Source organism: Daldinia decipiens, assembly GCF_022478715.1.
Source record: "Daldinia decipiens strain CBS 113046 unplaced genomic scaffold F4813scaffold_20, whole genome shotgun sequence".
Classification (NCBI taxonomy): domain Eukaryota; kingdom Fungi; phylum Ascomycota; class Sordariomycetes; order Xylariales; family Hypoxylaceae; genus Daldinia; species Daldinia decipiens.
The window spans coordinates 312,065-332,564 of NW_026054563.1; the positions used below are offsets into that span (position 1 = coordinate 312,065).

A 20,500-nucleotide genomic window follows, 5' to 3' on the forward strand; every position below is an offset into this window, starting at 1 on the left:
TATTGCAATGGAGATCTACTCTCACATATCCCACAATTCACCCGAATTTATTACCCAATAAGCACAATCTGCCAACCCTCTTCAAAGACAACCCAAGACAAAAAAGCTATCCACACCCTTGGCCCTATGACCGTGAGTTGCAGGATAATATGCAGCGAGCATGCCGCAATGAGTGCATCTTGCATATGGGCTTCATTGGATGGATGTAACGGATATTTGTGTTGGAGTGGTATCGGCGCGATCACCAGCGTCCTATCATCAGCAGTGTCGTCCGATTCCAGAACCGAACCGAACTTGCTAGCTGCCAGGTTCGGCAAGCGGTGTCTTGTCAGACTGTGTAGAACATGTATTAGGGACATGTATTAAGTAGGTCTATTAGGTAGGTCGTAACTGTCGTAACTGATTTGCTCTTCCGGTGTATGTATGTATAATGTATGTATTCAATAAGCAGGCAAAAAGGGGGTGCTTCATATGCGCTTGGCTTCAAGCGAGAGAGATGGTACAAGCCAGATACTATGTATGTACGCATACGCGGATCATAAGAAAAAGAAGGCCAATAATATAGTTACCACTTGGCAACTGCACACTACCATGTAGGTACTCTATGTACTTCGTTCCCAACGTCGCTAAATACATAGAAGGATACCAGTCCCTCAATATGTACATAGTAGGTCCCAATATTCCGGGATCTCGAACGAAGCTATGGTAATCAATAGCGAGTTGGATCATCTGGGTCTGACCATGCTAAAGAAGTCTAGTAATAGGCCCGTAGATCAAAGCTTTTTTTTTCTTTTTTTTTCTTTCGATGGGAAAGGTTTCTGTATGAGTTTTCTAGGATGGTGCTGCTCAAAACTAGGAACTGCTGGGAACAATTCTCGTGCCCCCCCTCCACCCCCTGTCAATAGCCCATGGCCACTAGTATGCTGGTGCATATTAAACGACATTGTAATTTCGTCGAACGAGCTAGACAGGGCTTTCATTTCAAAGAGAAGAAGGAAAGAAAAAAAAATGTTGCAGGCACAGACCATAGCCGCAAGATTTGCAGATGACCCAGCAACGAGTTAGGTAAGGACTGGGAGTTCATGCAGAAGTGAAAATGAACAACCCAGCTAGGTATGTAGATACCTATGTATTGTTGTAGGTAGTGTAGCATATAAAATCCCTTATACCTATCCCAGGCATTAAATATCGATTAGTCTGAGATGATGGTAGCACAAACACGGTACAGCGAATAATAGAATAATAGAATAAGAACAATAATAATAGGACGATATTGGTGTGGGTGTAATTCTTTAATAAGGTTGGTCGAAGGGTTATCTACTACATTGTAAAAAACGTGTGCCGTGAGAATGGTGAGAATGGCGAGAATGGCGAGAATGGCGTAAGGTCCATCTACAAAATGGAATAATAATAATATTGAATGACAAACGGTCTATCGTTATTACCTACTCGATTTTAGGCCACACTCCTTTTTTTTTTATTTCTTTTCGTCCCTTTCTCCCTTAGAACAGGCAGGGGATAACGGCGGCAACTGCCAATCACTGCTAATGCACTGATGTGGGTCCTCTGTTTTTGCTCAACACAACCCGCGACCCGCCTCGACCCACCTAATAATCCCTGTTGGACGGATACCGTGCACGACTTGTAGAGAAATACTGTACCAGGTACATCCAGGAGTCGAAATCGTACTCCATCGTACTCCTGATTTTGCGCTTGGCCTACCTGGTCTCTGCTACAGTAACAGTCACTGTACTTTGTCACTAAGAGACTGTGCTCCCTTCCATGTCACTCTCTTTCCCATTAATCACGAGACAATAAATAAAGCCCGGCAGAAGCAGCTGTGCTTCCATTCGACTTTTCCCTTCCCATCCTTCCTGTCGTACTCGACTTCAAATACAAGTTTCCTTGTTCTTCCACTTCCATTTCAAGCACCTCCCAAGAACACTCCCCCGCGAGACAACGAAGTGTCATTTAATACAACTACTCTATCCAACGAGTAGCTTCTCCATTATTTAATTTCCCCTTTCTAGTGATACCCATATTCTTGATACCCAAATTAGTTTTTCCTTTTAGACAATCAAAATGGCAGAGGAACAGAAGCCCGTTGAAGTCGCCGAGACTACCCCCGTCGTCGCCGAGCCTGCAACTGAGACGAAGCCTGTTGAGGACAAGCCCGTCGAGACCACGCCTGTTGCCGAGGCTGCTGCTACTGAGGCACCCGCTGAGGCTACCGAGACAACCGAAGCCGCCGCTCCTGCTGAGGAGGCTAAGGAAGAAGTGAAGCCTATCGAGGCTGGTACCCTGGAGCACAAGGGTGCTCCCGCCAACTTCCCCAAGTATGTTGCCATTATTTGCAGATGATAAAAAGACATCTTAACTAACCTCGTTCAGGAACCTCATCTACTCTAAGCAGCACTTCTGGTTCGGCACCGATGCCATCCCCAAGGACAAGCTAGCTACATACCTCAAGAATGAGAAGGCCACCGAGGTTGCTCACCACGTCACTGCCTGGGCTGCCGAGACTGGAAAGGGTCTTTTCTTCTACGGCAAGGAGAGCGATAAGAGCACCCCGACCGGCGCTATCCAATTGGTATGCTTGATTAATGCGACATGATTAATAGTACAATAACACTAACTAGTATATAGGCTGAGGCTTCTGAGCCTACCGCTGAGGGCGCTACCAAGTTCTCTTTCACTGCCAAGGGTCACAAGCACGCATTCAAGGCGCCCACTGCCGCTGACCGTGATAACTGGGTTGAGCAATTGAAGCTTAAGATTGCTGAGGCCAAGGAGCTTGCTGCCACTATCGCTGAGACTGAGGCGTACAAGCAGACTCTTGAGAGCTTGAAGCCTGCTAAGGAGGAGAAGCCTGCTGAGGCCGAGCCTGCGAAGGAGGAAGCCAAGGAGGAGCCTAAGGAAGAAGACAAGAAAGAAGAACCTAAGGAGGAGGATAAGAAGGAAGACGGTAAGGACTCCAAGCGCCGATCTGCCAGCCGAAAGCGTGCTTCCATCTTCGGCAACCTTCTTGGCAAGAAGGAGGAGGCCAAGAAAGAGACCCCCGCTGAAGATAAGTCCGCCGAGGACAAGCCTGCCGAGACCGCTGAGGCTGCTGAGCCTATCCCTGAGGACGCAGCCGCTGCTACCGAGACTCCGGCCGTCGAGACCCCTGCTGCCGAAGAGGCCAAGAAGGAGGAGCCTGTCAAGCCTACTCCTACCAAGCGTGCTAGGTATGTTTTCTCCATTTGTCCTATTGATGTCATGATCTAATCTTTTATAGCCTTTTCGGTGGTCTCTCCTTCGGAAAGAAGAAGGTTGAGTCTGAGTCTGCTCCCGCGACTCCTGCTAAGGATGCCCCTGTCGACGCCTCAGTTGCCGAGACCGCTCCTGTGATCCCTGCCGTCGAGACTTCTGAGCCTCTTTCGACTGAGGTTGCCTCTCCTACCACTATCCCTGAGACAACTGATGCCGCTCCTGCCACCAACGGTGAGACCAAGGAGAAGACCGAGAAGCGCAAGTCTTCTCTCCCCTTCGGCTTCGGCAAGAAGGAGAAGACTGCTACCTCTGACGAGGAAGGCGAGAAAGTCAAGTCTCCTCCCTTTTTCTCCAAGCTCCGCCAGACCGTCAAGGGTAAGGGCAAGGCTGAGAAGCCTATTGAGGAGTCCAAGGCTGAGGACGCCAAGCCTGCTGATGTAGCCGAGGAGACCGAGCCTGCTAAGGAGGCTGAGGCTGAACCCGCTGTTGCCCCCATCGCTGAGGAGACTTCTGCGGAGAAGCCTGCTGCTGCTGCACCGGCTCCCGTCACCGCTGCCGCATAGAGTGCGCGCCGCTTTGGCCTAAGGGTCAATATTTAATGTTTTCGTAAAGTGTATCCACGACACTGGGTTTGGTCGGGAACGGATCTGCATTTCAAGATACCCTACGAGACTGGTTTCTAACTGATACCCCCATCTGTTGTCGGCGATTGGCAGGCATACTCTCTATTAGTCGGAATGGAGAGTGCGCTGCATTGACGCAAGGATGGCATCCATGATCTTTATACTGACGCTTTTTGCATGTCTTGTCTCAATTTGCGAGGAGAACTGCTTTTTGTTTTGACACATCTTTTCCTAATACTCAACTGATACCCAGTATACCCCCTGTCATTTGGTTGATGCGGATCAGAAAATACCTGCGAAACAGCACACAAATGTTTCATCTTTTACAGTGACGGAGTGGGTGGAATATGTTGTGACGGAGCTGCTTGATATTGAAGCACGCGATGTCCTCATACGGATTAGATGTCGCGCGTTGTGTTATGCCACGTAGGGTATGCGCTTGCCGGCTGAAGCATTCTCTTAATAGCTAATAGATACTCATGTGTTCAGTGTTGCTAGTCTTTTGCTTGTATTTCTGTGATTCTAGTTTTGTCCTGTTATTAGATCATTAGCAGTCTTAGTTCGAGCTCTCGATAGTGAATCATTAGCATCAATATGAACCACTTGTTCTTATATTAAGTTATTATTCTCTTCGTGACACTTTTGATTATAACAGTCAATATGGCAATGCTTCACTATTTGGGCGTTGATGAAAGCTACCTACTTCTGATGGTTCCAGTACTATGTCTATGGTTTGTAAACCTTCAAGCAAGCGGAATCCTACCCATAACTTCAACATTAGTGTGGGTATCTAAGGTGTATATTTATGTCTCGTTCATCTTATCCTTCTCTTAATTGTGTAACCTGTTATTAAAACCCGTACCAAATTTCCGAATGGCTAAGTCCAAGTAATAGTGGGCTAAGTCCAAGTAATAGTGACTTGTGTTAATAAGAGTTACGCTATTGAGGGCTCCTAGATTATTATCAATATAAAATTGCATATTTGCCTAGTACTATACCTATATAATTTACCAGCGCATCATATTCAATAGCATCTTCTACCTTGAGGTTTGTCAGTAGTCATCAATGTTGAAATTTCATCCGGAGTCACGCTTTTCGTGAACGTGTTGTCTAGATAGATGCACGGTATCCGAATCATAACCATAGTTGCATTCTATGATATGTTTAACAACGGCTCAGAACATGCGTCAGGAGAAGAGTCAGAGTCAGGTCTTAAGATAGGGGTATGTGTTATCTCGTAGCAATCATTACCATTGTCATGTAGACTGTAAGCCTACGTCATGAAAACCTTGAATCGATTACCTTTGGAATCAACTGGCAGTCCATTTTTAGCAAGGTCAAGTTTTAATTCGTCTCCTTCTGCTTGCCTTATTACTCCAGTCGTGTTTCCTTTACAGCTATAATGTCATGGATGTTCACTTCTTAACAAAATCACTTCTTAACAAAATCATGCAACAATCAAGCTTGTTTCCACGTGTAAATAGTCACAGTACGCACTCACCAATGTTCTGCATGTTTGCTTAAGGGCCTAAAAACTTGTATATAAAACTTTTCGTATTCTTTTGCTTTTTCTCATTCCTCATCTTTTCTACATAGTTTCCAAGGGCCAAAACAGCAACAGAGGCTGTATCTTACCCAAACAATAACAAGCTTCTCACCTGGCATAATGCAATCCAATAACCAACAAAGAGATAGCCAACAGCCACCATCGGACTGGATCAACGAACGGGGCCGACTTAGAGGCTCTGATATTCCTGCCAGACAAGCCGGTTCCCGCCGCTCGATCCCCGCGATGGCATATGACAATGATCTTGGGAGGCTTGATAGCCTCGAGGAATTTGGCCAAGGAAATTCCATAGGCTCCCGAAGGTTCAGCGGGACTTACGATCACGCCGGATCTGGTTGGCGCACCACGTTCGGGACCACCAGGCCGGAGGGGTCGGATATCTTGGCCAGTTTTATTAATGAGCGGTCGAGTAGGGATTACCGGGAACCCCTACCCCACGGGGCTTTCCCCAGCCATATCCTCGATATCGAGTCTATGAGGCCCAGAGCTATTCCTAACCAAGACGAGATCGCTCGGTTCGAGTCTTCAATATTTGACCCGAATCGCCCATCTTCTTGGCCAACTCAGCTTAACGACGCTCGCGAACCCTCCAGGCCAAGTACGCCGGATATGCCTGCTGATGATATTACATACCGGCTAGAATACTCGCCAGAAAGAACTCCCACGCCCGACGCGTCCGGCGTATTCTACCCGTCGGATCATCTCCACGGACGTTGGCATCGGCACAATCGGTTCAGTCAGCCCTTCCCGCAGAATCGCCCTACTATATCCAGCAGCACGACTATGCTTCCCTTAGAAAGAGATAGGCCCGCTAGTGTAGCATTCGACCGGCTAAACAGAGCCTATCCATCTACTGAAAGCACCTCTGCCCACCCCAGAATACCCAGCTCATCCACTGCTGATAGCTCTCAGACTTTATACCCCGGACTCAGCACTCCTATCATGACTCCCACATCCAACGCGTCCGACATCGATACCGACGCTAGCGTCTTGAGGGTTAATGCGGTGCCCGAACAGGCCGGGAACCGGGTCGATGAGTTGAGCACGGGCAACGGAAGCTCCAGTGCCAACGGCGAAGGTGGCGCTAGACTCGACGGTAGCGGTCATCCCGCGCCCATCCCCGTCACCATCTCGATATCTATCGAGTTTGATGACAGCATGTTTGATATCCAGGGTTACAACGTCACTACGAAGCCGCGAAGTGAGCGGGTCTGAGAATACATAGGGGTCTAAGAATCAAGGGAAGGAGAGAAAAAAAAATAGCATGTGATACTGGATAAGTGATCTTATCTGATTTAGGGCGCAGAATTTTGATGCATGTATAAAAATAGGGGGAATGAACATACCGAGGATTATAAATAGTAATATTCATGTATTTTATTCAATGGTCTTTTCTTGTGGATATGCAATGTAGCTAAAGGAGAGGCAAAAGCTGGCTACTATTGCGATCTTCAATGGCAAAACCATGTTTATCTAAGAATCGGATGCTCTAAACCCAGGGGAGCCGTTCCGTTCTATGGCAAAATGCAACATATATACCTGTAGAGATTTGCCTCTTCCATATGAGCAATGCACATTATCATTACATTATTATCGACGTCATAACTCGATCGTAAACCCCTTCTTCCCCGGGTCTCTCTATCCCCTCTTGAAATCATTAATCCAGATACACTAGTATCAGCTCCAACACCAGCTCATGGCCACAAGACTCAAACCAAGGTATATATACCCCTTCTTTACACCCTTTACAACTGACGCACCCGAAGACGTCGACGTCCGCTCACTTGACGCCTCGCGACTCTGCGCTGCCGTCCCTGTCCCCGTCAACACTGTAGTTCCTTGCTCCGAGCCAGAAGCCTCCGTCGCACCAGCAGGCTCCGGAGCACTCTCCGTAGTCTTAAGCCGCGTGGCACTCGTGCCCGGCGCGGCAACAGTAAACCCAAACGCGCCCGTCGTATCCGGGGGCAAAGTCGCGATATCCGGCGCCGGCAGCGTGATCTGCGTGGTCCCGACGCCCACCGTGTACGCCCAGAAACAAGTCGGCTGCTCGGTGGGGATGTAATCGCCCGTCGTGCCCTGGCCGAAACTAGCGCTCGTGTACGTGACGCGGAACGCCGCCGCGTTGTCCGTGTTGGTGCCCGCGATGCTGGCCAGCGGCGTCGGCGCGCCCGCCGCGCACTCCGTGTGCGCGGTCGGCAGCGGCTGCAGGCCGCCCTGCTGGGCGCCGCCTAGCCCGCAGCAGATCATGTCGGCCATGTCGATCGAGTTGTTCTTGCCGCGCCCGATGTCGCGCCAGATGTCCTTGGCCGTGTTGAGGATGTCGCCGTTGCAGCAGAAGGTCTGGAAGTTGGACGCTTTCCACCCGGGCTCGTCGGCCGCGCATTCGTACCGCGAGCCGTCGAAGTGCTGCGCGACGCTTAGACACCACTCGGTGATTAGGCCCGTAGGGATCGCGGTGGTGATCGACGACATGGCTGCGTTGTGTTGCGTTGCGTTGCGCGTCTGCTCTGCTTTGGGAGGGGGGAGGGGAAAGAGGGGGGGGGGGGGTTGTCTATTTCCGTGGAGGACTTGGTGCCTAATGGCTATGTGATGATAGGACGCGCAAAACGCGGCTGTAGGAGCGTGATGGATAGGCGAAGAGGGGAATACTTAGAGCAAGAGAAAAGGTCAGAGACAGGTACCTAGGCATCATCGTCGAAATCCACCGCGGTCTTTAGCTCCTGCAATCTCGGTTTTGCCACCCGAATCCGAGCCTCAAAACCCGAGAATCCGTAGTAAATCACCAGCACAATCGGCCTACGACCCGGGATAATATGCAGTTATCCCGATGGCATCTATTCCGTGTACGTGAGGTGCATAATAGCTTTTTTACTTCGCGGGATCATGCGCATTAGACTGCAACAAATCCTAACCGTGGCGAGAGAGGCAGATTTGATCAAGGAGGCAAGGCAAGGCAAGGATCGCCCTCTGTTCTAGATCATCGATCCCTGCAGCACGGCGCGTCAATCTGGGGTAAGTATGTACATAGTAGGACCTGCATAAGCGAAGATGAGCTTGCGATGACTTCCAATCATTCCCCTTGCTGTCGCTGCTTATGCTTATGCTTATATATATAACGATTCCCTTATTTTGTCAAGATCCGCGAGTCATGCATCGACTTGAAGGCCTAACCTAATGGTTTTATCAAGTCCCTCGTGAAGTGAAATAAGAGTCATTTTTCTAGAGCGAAAAGGACTAACCTGCCTACATATCTATGTAGTATTGGGCCGACTGACATGGCCTTGGTCCTCGTATGATTATTAGCTACGGCTCGCTGGGCAGCAATCCTTCTAACGGGCATGCCGGTTGGGAACTACTTTCCTTACTGGATCCGTTGGGGGGCACGATGAAGAAAAAAAAAAGAAAAAAAAAGCTTCAACTTATATTAGGATAGCTAACAGGTATACATACATTCCTCTACTATGAATTGCAATAGTACGAATTAGAGACTATAAGCCCACCCTAAGTGTATTTTTATCAAGAGGTAAGAATTTTAAGTTGGAAGATATCTTCTGGAAAATACGGTCTTGAGAGTTGTTTATATACGAAGTTGTCGTATTGTATTGATCGGGGGTGCCTTTGCTCTCTTCGCTACCTTATGTACGCAACTTATATAAAGGTGCGTGGGGTTGAGGACTTCCAAGTTCCTTGTTGCTCTATGCCTTACGAGAGTACATAGGTAAGTTAGTTAGTAGTAAAGCGAGTATATGTTGCACCTAACATATGTAGTATACCTAATCTTCTGGCTAACACGATTGATGTCATAAGAGACCCTTATGTTGGTTTGCCGTTATTCTATAAATAGTAACGTCAAAAGTAAAAATATATTAGCGATATTATATTTTATTCCGCTTCATATCCGTGTGCAGTAACAGTCGAAATACGATATAGTAACCCCTATTATCACAAGTTTTAATGGTTGGCTGACACCCCGCGGTGGCTAGACAAGTAAACTAATCCGTGACCCTGTCGTCATCGCTGATAACGGCAAGTTTCTCAATGGATATCCGCGATGCCATATAAATGAACAACTACCCAAAAGGTGCCTGAGCACTACGCGGACGTACAAGTGATGCGTTAGTGAAAGTAATATTACCGTATAGGTAAAATGAAGCCATCCACCTTGAAGTATGTGGTTGCAAGGATGCAGTCAAGGTAGGACAAGATCTAGGATGTGGAAGACCAGAAGGTGACAGTAGTAATTGGACACGGCTCTTGATTTGCGCTCGTGTATCTGGAATGCTCTGAAGCACGTCAAGATTAACTATTGGACTCTTGTGCAAGTTACTTGTATCCAAGTACAAGTTCTATTCTACTTCAAGCCCACATGTATAGGGCACATGTATAGGACACATGTATAGGACACATGTATAGGGGTGACATTACCATTTTCGAAACTTGTATAACCATGAGCTTCACGAGCGAACTCACCTGTCATTTGTGGCACAACAACCTTAGAACACGAGAACTGAATAGTGATGAACTTTGATACCGCCATGATATTGGTGAGCACCTTTGTGATATGTAATTTCAGCTGACGTGCTGACATCGAGATAGTGTGATACGCAGAGCGACACGCAGGGCGATACTTGCGGCAGTTCAAAGTAAGCAGGCAGACTATTGAGATTAGGATGGATTACGGAATTATGACTCTCTATGAGCAAATCGTGTTAAAACAGAAATTCAGTGCCACCCTGTGTTATTCGTATTCCATTAACGCCATGGCCATGCAACCTCACCAGCTTTCGCGGAGGCCTCTCCACTTGTGATTAACGGTTGCGCTGAAGTACTGTAGCAACCCAACAGCGCGTTCTATCCAGCCCAACTATCCAATAAAGTCCGAGAGGCATCTAACATTAGATTTAGAATGGTAGAATTTGTGTGAATTATTGTCGTCCTCTTTCGTTTATTTTGGTAATGAAACCTTTTTTTGTGACGCGGGAACAGGGGATGCTAGAATAGGTGATACGCGGATTCTATTCCTCTTCATCGTGTTCGACGAGAGTGATCATGGGCTTGTCACCCAATAGCGCTTTGCCCTTGAGATTCGTAATTTCAATCATGAAGAGGTAACCCATGACTTTAGCACCCGAGAGCTCCACGAGTTGGCCTGCAGCAGCAGCAGTTCCTCCTGAGTTACCCAGTCAGTTGAGAGGACAGGCCGAAACGGCGGGAGGAAACAAGAAAGTCACGCTAGAGCGCAAAACTGGGTGATGCTTCTTTGTCGTTGAAATGGCAGGGTTCTCCCTGGCCAGTGCTTTTATACCACCTAGTGGAGATACTTTATTACCGGTATAATTGGAGCCGACTTCTAGCCTCATGTCTGACATCTGCCTTTGTCATGGCTAGTTATGAGCAAAACTTCGGGCATAGCAGTACTGTCGATCGCCGCCATCTATTTCCCAAGCTTGTACTCATACTAGACATTAAGTGATGCAGCAGACGACTGAGAGGAACTCCAAAATTGTCCGTGTGCCCATTGATAGATGATAGGTAGAAGAGCGGGAGTATATTTGAAACAGGGACGGATAGGTTAGGGTAGACGAAATCAAGGCTAGTGAGGGCCAACTTATAATATGACATTGGGAGGCCCAAGCAACCTAGCAGAAAGCACGAGTGACAGGTAGACGCAAAGCACTCAACTTACCAGTAGCAATGATATCGTCCACGATCAAGCAGTTTTGTCCGGGCTTGATAGCATCGATTTGCACCTGAAATTCGTCTGATCCATATTCTTTTTTGTACTCAACTGTTCTGCATGCGCCTGGCATCTTGCCCTTCTTCCGGACTGGGACGAATGGGCGGCTGAGCCTCAATGCAAGTGAAGGCCCAAAGAGGAAACCGCGTGCTTCTAGACCCACTATGACATCTGGTATCTGGTCGCCGTATCGTTCTCGTATTAAGAGGGCAAGTACTTCGAGGAGAGACTCAAATGCCACAGGGTTCTGGAATATCGGGAGGATATCGATGAAGTTTATACCGGGGATGGGGAAGTCAGGTACGAATCTCAGGGCGTCGATCACCAATTTCTTAGCAGTCTCCAGCTTCTCCTGCTCGTGCGCGAGCAGGACGTTTACCGATTTACCGGCGAGTTCGGTGGTACCGGCGGCGGAGGAGGCGGGCTCTCGTCGCGAGGCATCGGGTGCAGCAGTTGGAGTGATGCTTGGCTGATCTGGGTTGGCTGCCACGGGATCAACGGGGATGTTGGAAGTGGCTAGACCGCTCATGCTGAGGAGGAGGAAAGAAAGAGAAGAAGAGAAGACGGCGAGGAGTGAAGGGCAAGGTAGGCGATATGTGTACCTTTGGGGGGAGAGAAGATAATGCGTGAAAAATTTTTGGGGGTGTGGCACAGTGGAAGGGACTGGAGGGGAGTCGAAAGACGAATGGGATAGGCAGACAAGGCAAAGCCAAGTCAGACAAACAGGCAAAGGACAAGGCCGCCTCAGAAGTGGCCGCGGAGGATGCGCAGGGGGCGGGATGGGGATGGAAATAGAGGTGTAAGGTAGCCTGCTTCCCGCAATCCGGGTGGTAGATAATAATAATAATAACAACAATAATAATAACTTCTGTCCTTGGTTAGAAGGTCTGTGAGTTTGTGAGTTTGTGAGATGTACAATGTGTGTGTGCAAGTACAGGGGTGGACGAGTAAGAATAAGGAGAAGAAAAGGGTAACCAAAGACGTGCGACTGTCGTTGGACGGAAACCTAAGACAATGAGTTTCTAAGAGGAAGTGGAAGTGGAGTGGTTGACGAGTGGGATGAAGCTGAGGTGAATCATATTTTTTTTTTTTCCCTCTTCGAAACATTTTTTCTTTGGAGGGGTAAAAACCTTCTAGTTGCGGTGCTTAGGTCTTCGTATCAGAGTACCAGGTTATACTTACATCTGATAGGGATAGCGTTACTTTCCTCGGTACCTAAGTGAGTACAGAAACATGCAGGACCCCACCGACAACCTAGCTGGACCCTAAGGCAGGTTTAAAGTACTTAACAAGGTAGCTTAAAGTATAACCCACTTACCAAAATGGGTAAGCTATAGCTAGAAGGGCAGGATAAAGGCAGGATACATGCAGCTAGTTCCAAGTTGCCATCTACATACAATACATGAACCAGATATCGGTGAAGTGAAAAAAAAAAAAAAAAAAAAAAAAAAAGAAAAAAACCAAATAGTCTAGGTTAGGTACTCTAGTTAGGCAGATTCAATTCAACCCATTACAAATGATCAGGTACATACCTACATACTGTACTTCAGGTACATAATATCCAGGACGAATGATGAACCTCTCTGCCCCTCTCGTGGGTGTAGCAGGTGGGCGGTGCAGGGGTTTTCTATAGTTTTTCTCGGTGCTCACCATTCAAAACCCCACTGCCTCCTAATGCTACCGTAACGACCGTAACGGAGGACTAGGAGAACTAGAACGTATGCAGACTTGGATGCGTTATCAGGGATTACCTCTTTGCTGATGGCTTGTTCCGGCCAATGCCGTACTTTATTAGCACCAGCGTTTACATAATCTTTGACCATAGAGCCATAGAACCATAGAGCCATAGGGACATAGAAATGGAAGTGCCAGCTGTCGGAGAGCTGGTAAGGGCTTGATATTATTAGGTATGTAAGCCGTGCATGCTATATACATGGCTATATACATGAAGCTCCTAGATATGTCCGCAGAGGCGTGAGCAGCTATGCATGTATATGCGGTGTAAGGCAACGTAATGTAATGTCTCTGGTAGGAAATCAAGGAATCCGCAGCAGGACGAATACACTGGCAGACTGGATATTTTTCTGCTGCGTACATAAGAGGTAGTTTACCTGCACAACTGCCTACTTAAGGTACGTAGTAGCTATGGGAGATGGGCATCGAAAAGGGAAGATTCCTTCTAGAAGCATTGTCACCCTACAAATTCATCCGAAGGAATAGGATGATCAGGGGAAAGTGTTACGGGATACTGGTTGGGAGACCTCAATTATCGGTCGAGCGGTATATATAAAAAATTTGCCACCTTCCTAAACTATTCCTTCGGTCTTTGAATAGGCTTACCGCAGGGGGATATTCGACAATGGCACAGTCTCTTGCCCGAGAGCTTGAAGAAGAGGCTATGTTAGGGGTAGATATTATATGTCAAAAAAGAGGGGGAAATATATACGTGATAGAAAAGCTCTTTATGAGTAATAATAATTAATTACACGTAGATTACTTGCTCGCACTCATATATCTTGCAAGTCGCAAGTCGCATGTCGTAAGTTATAAGTCGCAAAGTCAACCTGGCGATATCACATCTATTAATTCTCATTTCTCATCTCTCACTAGATAATAATACGGACCTCATAATGTAGATATGTATGCGCATGTATGCAACCTAGGTAGGTAGCATTGTACAGGTACGGCATGTATATCGTCCCTATATTCATGTAGTATATTTGTAGTATATTCGTGTGTCGGGCGTAGGTAGTATTATATTATTCAACATGGAAGAAATAAGATCAGGGATTAAAAAGAGTTAAGCAATTGCTGTGCCCCGCCTCGATTAGGTACTCATTAAGAACCTAGAAGCTTTGGGAAATCGCGATTTGTCGTTTTTGTCCGACCCCACACTTTATTTTCTTAAAAGACTTTCTACATAGGTACCTACCTACCTACCTACCTATTTCACCTTTTCCCCCTTCTCTTCTATCAGCGAGCCTCCCGGAATCCCTGACTCATCTTTTGCTTCCCCCGTAGGTATGTATACCCGACATTTTCCATAACCTATCCCTTAGATCCTCTGGTTACCGACTTACATCCGCTCCTAAGCTATACATAGTAGCTCGCACAATCCTGGCCCGGTCCCGTTTCGATTACGGTCTTGGGTTCTTGGCTACCTGCTCGGGACATCAATCTAAAAGAAGAACCATCACATTAAAAAAACCCCTAATCGCCACCTCCCGCTGCGTTGTGTGGAGCATTGATGAGGTGATCGAGGTGATCATTGACTAACAAGGTGCTATTGACGCTGTCGGAAATCGTCTCGTCAACTGCATCCACATACTATGTATATCACATCCCTACAATCATACATTCCACCTAGGTACCATACATACGCACAGCGGCCCGGGATCCAGTTAGATTCTGTCTCGGTATCCCATCATTTTCTTTGAGTATCATTAGAACTAATTACATACACCAATACCATACGAGGTATGTACACTTCCACATCAACCAACAAGACTCGTATCCTGCTCATGGATGGAAACATGGGGCTCAAAGGCCGCGTTGCGCCTCAATTGCCCTCCATCCTCTTTTAGTCGAATTGGACTGACTCCTGGTCTCCTTCGATCGAGGTGTTACAACGACTCCGGCTCCTGCAACCACATCTCTTGCATTAGGTACTCAGCAACCGAGACAGGGGACCCAGATGCTGTGACCAACAGGTATTTAATGTTGTAATCACATCACGGTTCACTCACATGTTTAAACTCGAGCTACAAATGTACACTTAGATGCCTACGACCGTCCTATTAACTCTCTAGCGATCAATCTAGTCCCATGGCCGGGAAGGATATCCGGATGATTGGACGCCCAGCAAGTGGGCGTTATGTCTCCTGGCTGGGCCCTACCTATTCTTAAATCGCATGAGGATTTGGGTCGATACAGCCTCGCACATATTAACCCGCAGGTTTCGCCGAATCAACGTTGAAGTTCCTACTTCGACACCTACACTAAATTGAGTTGCTAGGTTTATCTCGACGCTTTTGCGTAAGCCGGCCATACTCACTCCTGGATTAGGCCGCCATCTAGTTTAAGGACTAATAAGCACCGGCTCGTGTTCCTGAGAGGGTATTCTGATAAGGGAGGTAAATCCCTTGATTTTGTCAGCTACCACACACTGGGTTGTCTTTGTTTTCAATCTGACTGTCCTACCCATGCTGAGGAAAGCCGGTAAGCCGTATCTCCTTGATTGTTTACAAAGCTTCTTAAGCCGCAAAACGACCTAATTCAGCTCATTTATAACTGGAGCGTTTGCTTTTGACTCATCTCGATAGCATAGTCTTAACCCCTTGAGGAAACCCGGCATATTGAAAACAACACGGCCGGTGTACGAAGTACCGTTCTGTGATACCATAGGTAGCCCACCCTCCGAGGTTCTAGTTGGACCTTCAGTATCTGCGTGGGGTTTATTTAACCCTTGTATTAGGTACTAATTAATATGCGAGGGCATGGGACTTGCATTGGTTTCACTTCAACGCCCTCTGCATAGTATGCATGGAATTCTCTATCTTCCTAGCGTTTCAGCACATGCCCAGTCCCCCCCGCATGTTGAGTTATCTTGACCGCGATTTTCTGGTTCTATTCGTATATGTGCTATATGCCGGGGAGCTGAACCGCGATGTTAATGGCTGCATGTCCTCACCGCCAATCTCCCGGGTAGGTAGAAGTGCCTACTACAGTAGTAGATCCGCAAGCCGACCTTGGCTGAATCAGAAACTGGGGAATAGAAAAGAGCTTCGAACATCTCGAAACTACCAGGGCTACCAGTATATGTAAGTTGAGAACTGGATGTTGATGACTACAGCCTCGTCGAATGACGACGTCGCTCTTGGTGGATCTGCAAATCTGTCGATCACCTCAAACGACATATACGACATATCACGTCCACTCATCAGCCCTGGGGTGTTCTAGGCTTTTGCACAAGCATAGAATCAAGATGAATGCACCCTCTCGGTACACAAGTAGCTTTATGCTCTGCTTGACCTGCAGCGGTCGCATTCTCCCGTCCCGGAAAATCGATCTTGCTGCTGGCAGGTCTTGATAATTGACAAACGTCACCCCGCTATATCGGATGGGGCGTACGACATTATGCAATCGGCCGATTCAGACTTACGTTAGTTAATATGGTCTCATTTCCACCTGCTGGCCTGCTGGAGCCGTGCGTACAATGGCCGACCCGACATTGGGGCAGAAAATCGGATAGGTTTAGGCGACCGGAAGCTTTTTCGGATGTGGCCATGAAGCAGATATCACACACACCTACACACCTCTTCGTATTTGCCGACTTCTCCAATATACTAGAGTATATGGTACTATGTAGCTGTAGCTAAAACGTCGCCAAACATCTCCGCGCTCATCCGACTGCGTACTACTCCGCAATGTCTCGCGATGTTTTCGGCGTCTTCAGAACTGACACACCGGGTATGCAGTATTTCGTGCATTATATACCTCTCCACCAATCAGTGACTCCACCCGGATGCAGAGATAAAAGTCTCTGCAAATGGATACTAGGCGTGGACAAACCTTTAGCAAGCTATTCTTCCTGTCTTGCGGATGTGCGCATCTCGCCCCTATCTCGTTCATCGACAATTGTAGGAGTGCAAGACGATTAGAAACTTATGCATCCTCATTTCGCTCCACGTAACAACTGCACACCATCTCCGCGCAAGCCACAGTAGGGTCATAAAGGGGTTTCATTAGCACCCAGGGGATATCTATTCTACAATATTTATTCTAAAAAGGGTATCATCTACTCCGCCTTGGGCACCTTTGCATGTTAACAGAATAAAGAAGGACTGAAAGCAAACAAGACCACCTATGGCCCGGAACACTGTCCGCGACCTGGTAACTAAGAACCCTGTCGACAGACCACCATCAATTCCCCTTGGTGCCTTTCTCCGCGTTAAGGCTCGATCCGCTTGCTTTCGTCGAAGCGCAGTATTTGCTGGCCACGCTTAACCGAGCTGCAAAAAGTGCCTGGGGCCACCAATCCACACTCTCCACATCAACTGGACGAAGATTCCTCCTTCACCATCCCCTTCACCATCCCGTCACCGAAATTGTAACCGAATTATTGAAAAGATCATGCTCTGCAATACGTGCAGCATGACAGCTACGCTCGTAGGTAGCAGCTCCGGCCACACTGCTAGGTCCATCTTCCCCTCGACGTTAGCGTTAACCCCAAAGATCCACCGAATCAACCCCCTGAGCACGATTCCCGCTGTCAACTCGCAAGCCCAAGTAATCATAGACGCGTAGAAAGTCAGCTCGAAATCGTACAGCTCATCGGGGTCATCGAACGCAAAGTACGGATATACATCCTTGTTGGCTCCAAAGTGCAATACCAAGATGCTCCCTAAGAATGTGAGCATGCTCACATTTTCGGCCAGAAAGCGGATGAAGACGTTTCTGGTGCAGATCTTCTGATAGGAACCGTACGATTGGGTGGTCAGACCTAGCATCGATAGTACGCTATGATACGTTTGCGTCATGGTGAGAGGAGTAAGGATGATGAGAAACCCGGACGAGAGCGCTTGAAGCCAGATGAATTGCGACGGCGAACGGAGGCGCGCATATAACGCTCGAACGTAAGTCTGGTAGGTCAACATGAAGTATCTGTTTGGATCTGTTAGCAGAGTCTTCAAGATTAGGCTGGCGCATCTTAACAAATTCTTACAGCTTAAAGATCCAGCTCAGGGGGTAGCTTCCCACGCGCTCCCCTTCGCTGGCACCGAGAATCCAGCCCGTAAGCGCATCTAGCAAGTGGACCGTCACGACCCAGCTGTAAACGTAGACGATCGTTTCGAAACTGTTGTGTGGTAACGTCCGTAGATAGATCTCGGCATACGCCTCTCCTATTAGGTAGGCTAATAGACCGACGAAAAGCGCTAGACAAAACCACACGAACCGCACGAAGCTGGCGGGTAACCAGCTACGTCTTTGCATGAGCGCCGGCATAGCTTGTCGCGGCCGGTCCGTAATCTGCAGCGCGCCGTTCGGATCAAATGTGCTACCCCTAATCCCCCGGCGCCGGTTGTAGTCTCGGGTAACCGACAGCGTGTCCGACTTCCCGGTCCACCACGAACTCGTAAATATGCGCTGAGTTTCGCTCAGCGAGTGCCTCAGCCCCAGGTGGCGCTCGTGTGTCATGAGGATGCAGAAGGCGATAGCCACAGGCATCGCCATGATGACGAAGGTCCAGCTAATCCAGGCCGTGTTGTGAGCTGTCAAGAAGCGCGCCTCCCGAATTAGGTATACGGGGATGGGAGCCGCAATCGAAAGGATGGCTATTAGTGATATGGTCATAGGGAAGCCGAGAGTGGATGGCCACCAATTGAGGGAGTAGAGGTTGAATACTTTGGTTATCCAGATCAGGGCGGTCAGGTTGTAGAACCCGTAGTAGACGAAGAGGAAGAACCAAAAGTTGACCTGTACGCGCGCCTTGCCGTGACCGGGCACTCGGTGCTTGGAAGAAGGATCTAGTGCGGTATCGGGATGGCCATGAGGCCTCGTGTAGCCGTGCGAGTCGGGCGCGAAGGAATATTGCGGGAATGGAATCGCACACCATGCTACCGCCTAGAAAGATCGCATAACAGATGCTGGTTAGTACATATAATCGTAGTACTTATTCCTGAACCCCCTTGCCAGTGTCCATATCTCTATCAAAAGACCGCATCGTGAAGCAGAAGAGCAGTAAAACAAAGCGAACAATATAAATCGCAAACTTACCAAAGCAGCAGGCAAGAATACCAGAACTCCCCAGCGACTCCACCAACTCTCAACCACGCGCTTGACGGCCGTCTGCCGCGGCGCTACCCATAAGTCCCTGACACTCCGGCGGGAGACCCGCGCAAACCGGCGTATCTTCCTCTTCGCCGTGTACCCACATCGTCGATTATCATTATCATTATTACTATCGTCGTCGTCGTCATCATCACTAGCCTCGTCATCATCGTCGTCGTCGTCCTCGAGCCCGACTGCTAACGCGCCATACCCGATATGCACGCTGCCGCGGCCACCGGGAGACAGAAGCCCGATATGCTGCTGTCGCGGCTGCCGGGGCACGGCGCGGAAGCGGCCGAGGAGGGGGGAGGAGTCGCTTGCGTGTTGCCGTGCGGCGCGGCCGGTCTCGGTGCCCGGGATGAAGGGGAAGAATTCGGGCATTGGGTTGGTGTGTGTTTGGTTTGGTTCGGTTAGCCTGGTCCGGTCCGGTCTGGTCTGGTCGGGGTCTGCTGTGTCGGCCTGGACTACGGGCTAGCCCTGGTTGGGCTTAGGAGAGTGGTGTTCCGGGCCGTATATCCCCTTTCGCTCTTTGTTTCTCTCCGTCTTACCCCTCCGGCTTCGAGCCTAACCCTCTCTCTCTCGCTATCTCTTACCACCACCCGGCCCTCCTTTATCCTTGTGGCTTTTTTTAGTTTCACTCACTCACTCACTTGCTCGCTCCCTCGCTCTTACTTGCGGTGTGTATTACGCTGGCGGCGGCGGCGGCGGCTTTGGAATCAGGATTGGAGTTGGAGCTCGAGGGGAGGCGGCGCACATGGCGGGTTGAGGATTATGTCTGGGCGAGAGGCGAAAGAGCGGGTGGGCTGTGGTGAGCTGGCACAAAGAGGGTTGATAAGGCGGAAGAGGTCGGCGTTGAGGCGGGCCGCTCTTTTGTTCGCTTTGATGAAGGTCAGATCTTGATTATGTGAGCCAAGGCGAGTGTGAAGTCTCGAGGCGGGAGAGCTCGCTACTCTACTGCAGTGGTGTATGTAGGTATGGAGGGGAGGTGGTTGTCTCTCGGGACTCGTGATCTTGGCACGCTGCAGGCCGGATTATGCGTCCGCTGCGTGGTTGGGTTACCTATGCGTCTTACTTCACTACCGCTGCACTTTTCCCTATCTATCCCTACGGCCACAGGGAACCCGTATGTATGTATGTGTTGCACCCCCGGCACGTGTAGAAGCGAGCGGCGGAAGGAAGAGAGAAACAAGGGTGTACCTGGAGGGGGCTTGCTTAATGCTGTGTAGATGGATGGACGGCGCAGGATGTTAGGTAGGTAGGTATGTAACAGATCTTACATACATAACAATACCATACCATACCATGCTATACCATATTACATGTTAGGTTACGTACCGTACCTAAGATATATACCTAGGTATGTATGTATGTAAAGCAGGAAAAAAGAGACAATAGGCAGAGGAGGAAGAGAGAGGAGTGTGCAACTTCGTGCATGTGGATTGGATTGTTAGTTGCTGCAAGAAGGGAGCGCGTGACGATGACACTACCGTA

At 48.6% G+C, this 20,500-nt stretch overlaps 5 protein-coding genes across 5 annotated transcripts; 2 read left to right on the forward strand and 3 right to left on the reverse strand.

Moving 5' to 3' along the window:
• Positions 1-2,082: 2,082 nt before the first annotated feature.
• F4813DRAFT_390247 (Pleckstrin homology domain-containing protein) lies at positions 2,083-3,815 on the forward strand (the record flags this gene model as incomplete). Its single annotated transcript, XM_049246982.1, has 4 exons — positions 2,083-2,336; positions 2,392-2,590; positions 2,647-3,227; positions 3,278-3,815. 4 exons carry the CDS (start codon positions 2,083-2,085, stop codon positions 3,813-3,815), a joined length of 1,572 nt encoding a protein of 523 aa, XP_049098871.1.
• Positions 3,816-5,352: 1,537 nt separating this feature from the next.
• F4813DRAFT_397147 (uncharacterized protein) lies at positions 5,353-6,888 on the forward strand. Its single transcript, XM_049247914.1, has one exon. The coding sequence runs from the start codon at positions 5,542-5,544 to the stop codon at positions 6,655-6,657; it is 1,116 nt and encodes a 371-aa protein (XP_049098872.1). The 5' UTR covers positions 5,353-5,541; the 3' UTR covers positions 6,658-6,888.
• A 231-nt stretch (positions 6,889-7,119) lies between these two features.
• F4813DRAFT_390249 (uncharacterized protein) lies at positions 7,120-7,914 on the reverse strand (the record flags this gene model as incomplete). Its single annotated transcript, XM_049246983.1, has 1 exon — positions 7,120-7,914. One exon carries the CDS (start codon positions 7,912-7,914, stop codon positions 7,120-7,122), a length of 795 nt encoding a protein of 264 aa, XP_049098873.1.
• Positions 7,915-10,243: 2,329 nt separating this feature from the next.
• F4813DRAFT_115201 (adenine phosphoribosyltransferase) lies at positions 10,244-11,815 on the reverse strand. Its single transcript, XM_049238543.1, has 2 exons — positions 11,129-11,815; positions 10,244-10,612 (listed from the first exon to the last, which is right to left on the reverse strand). Exons 1-2 carry the CDS (start codon positions 11,706-11,708, stop codon positions 10,458-10,460), a joined length of 735 nt encoding a protein of 244 aa, XP_049098874.1. The 5' UTR covers positions 11,709-11,815; the 3' UTR covers positions 10,244-10,457.
• Positions 11,816-16,954: 5,139 nt separating this feature from the next.
• F4813DRAFT_115275 (uncharacterized protein) lies at positions 16,955-19,686 on the reverse strand. Its single transcript, XM_049238544.1, has 3 exons — positions 18,956-19,686; positions 17,904-18,802; positions 16,955-17,842 (listed from the first exon to the last, which is right to left on the reverse strand). The coding sequence occupies exons 1-3, from the start codon at positions 19,388-19,390 to the stop codon at positions 17,278-17,280; spliced, it is 1,899 nt and encodes a 632-aa protein (XP_049098875.1). The 5' UTR covers positions 19,391-19,686; the 3' UTR covers positions 16,955-17,277.
• Between the last annotated feature and the right edge of the window lie 814 nt (positions 19,687-20,500).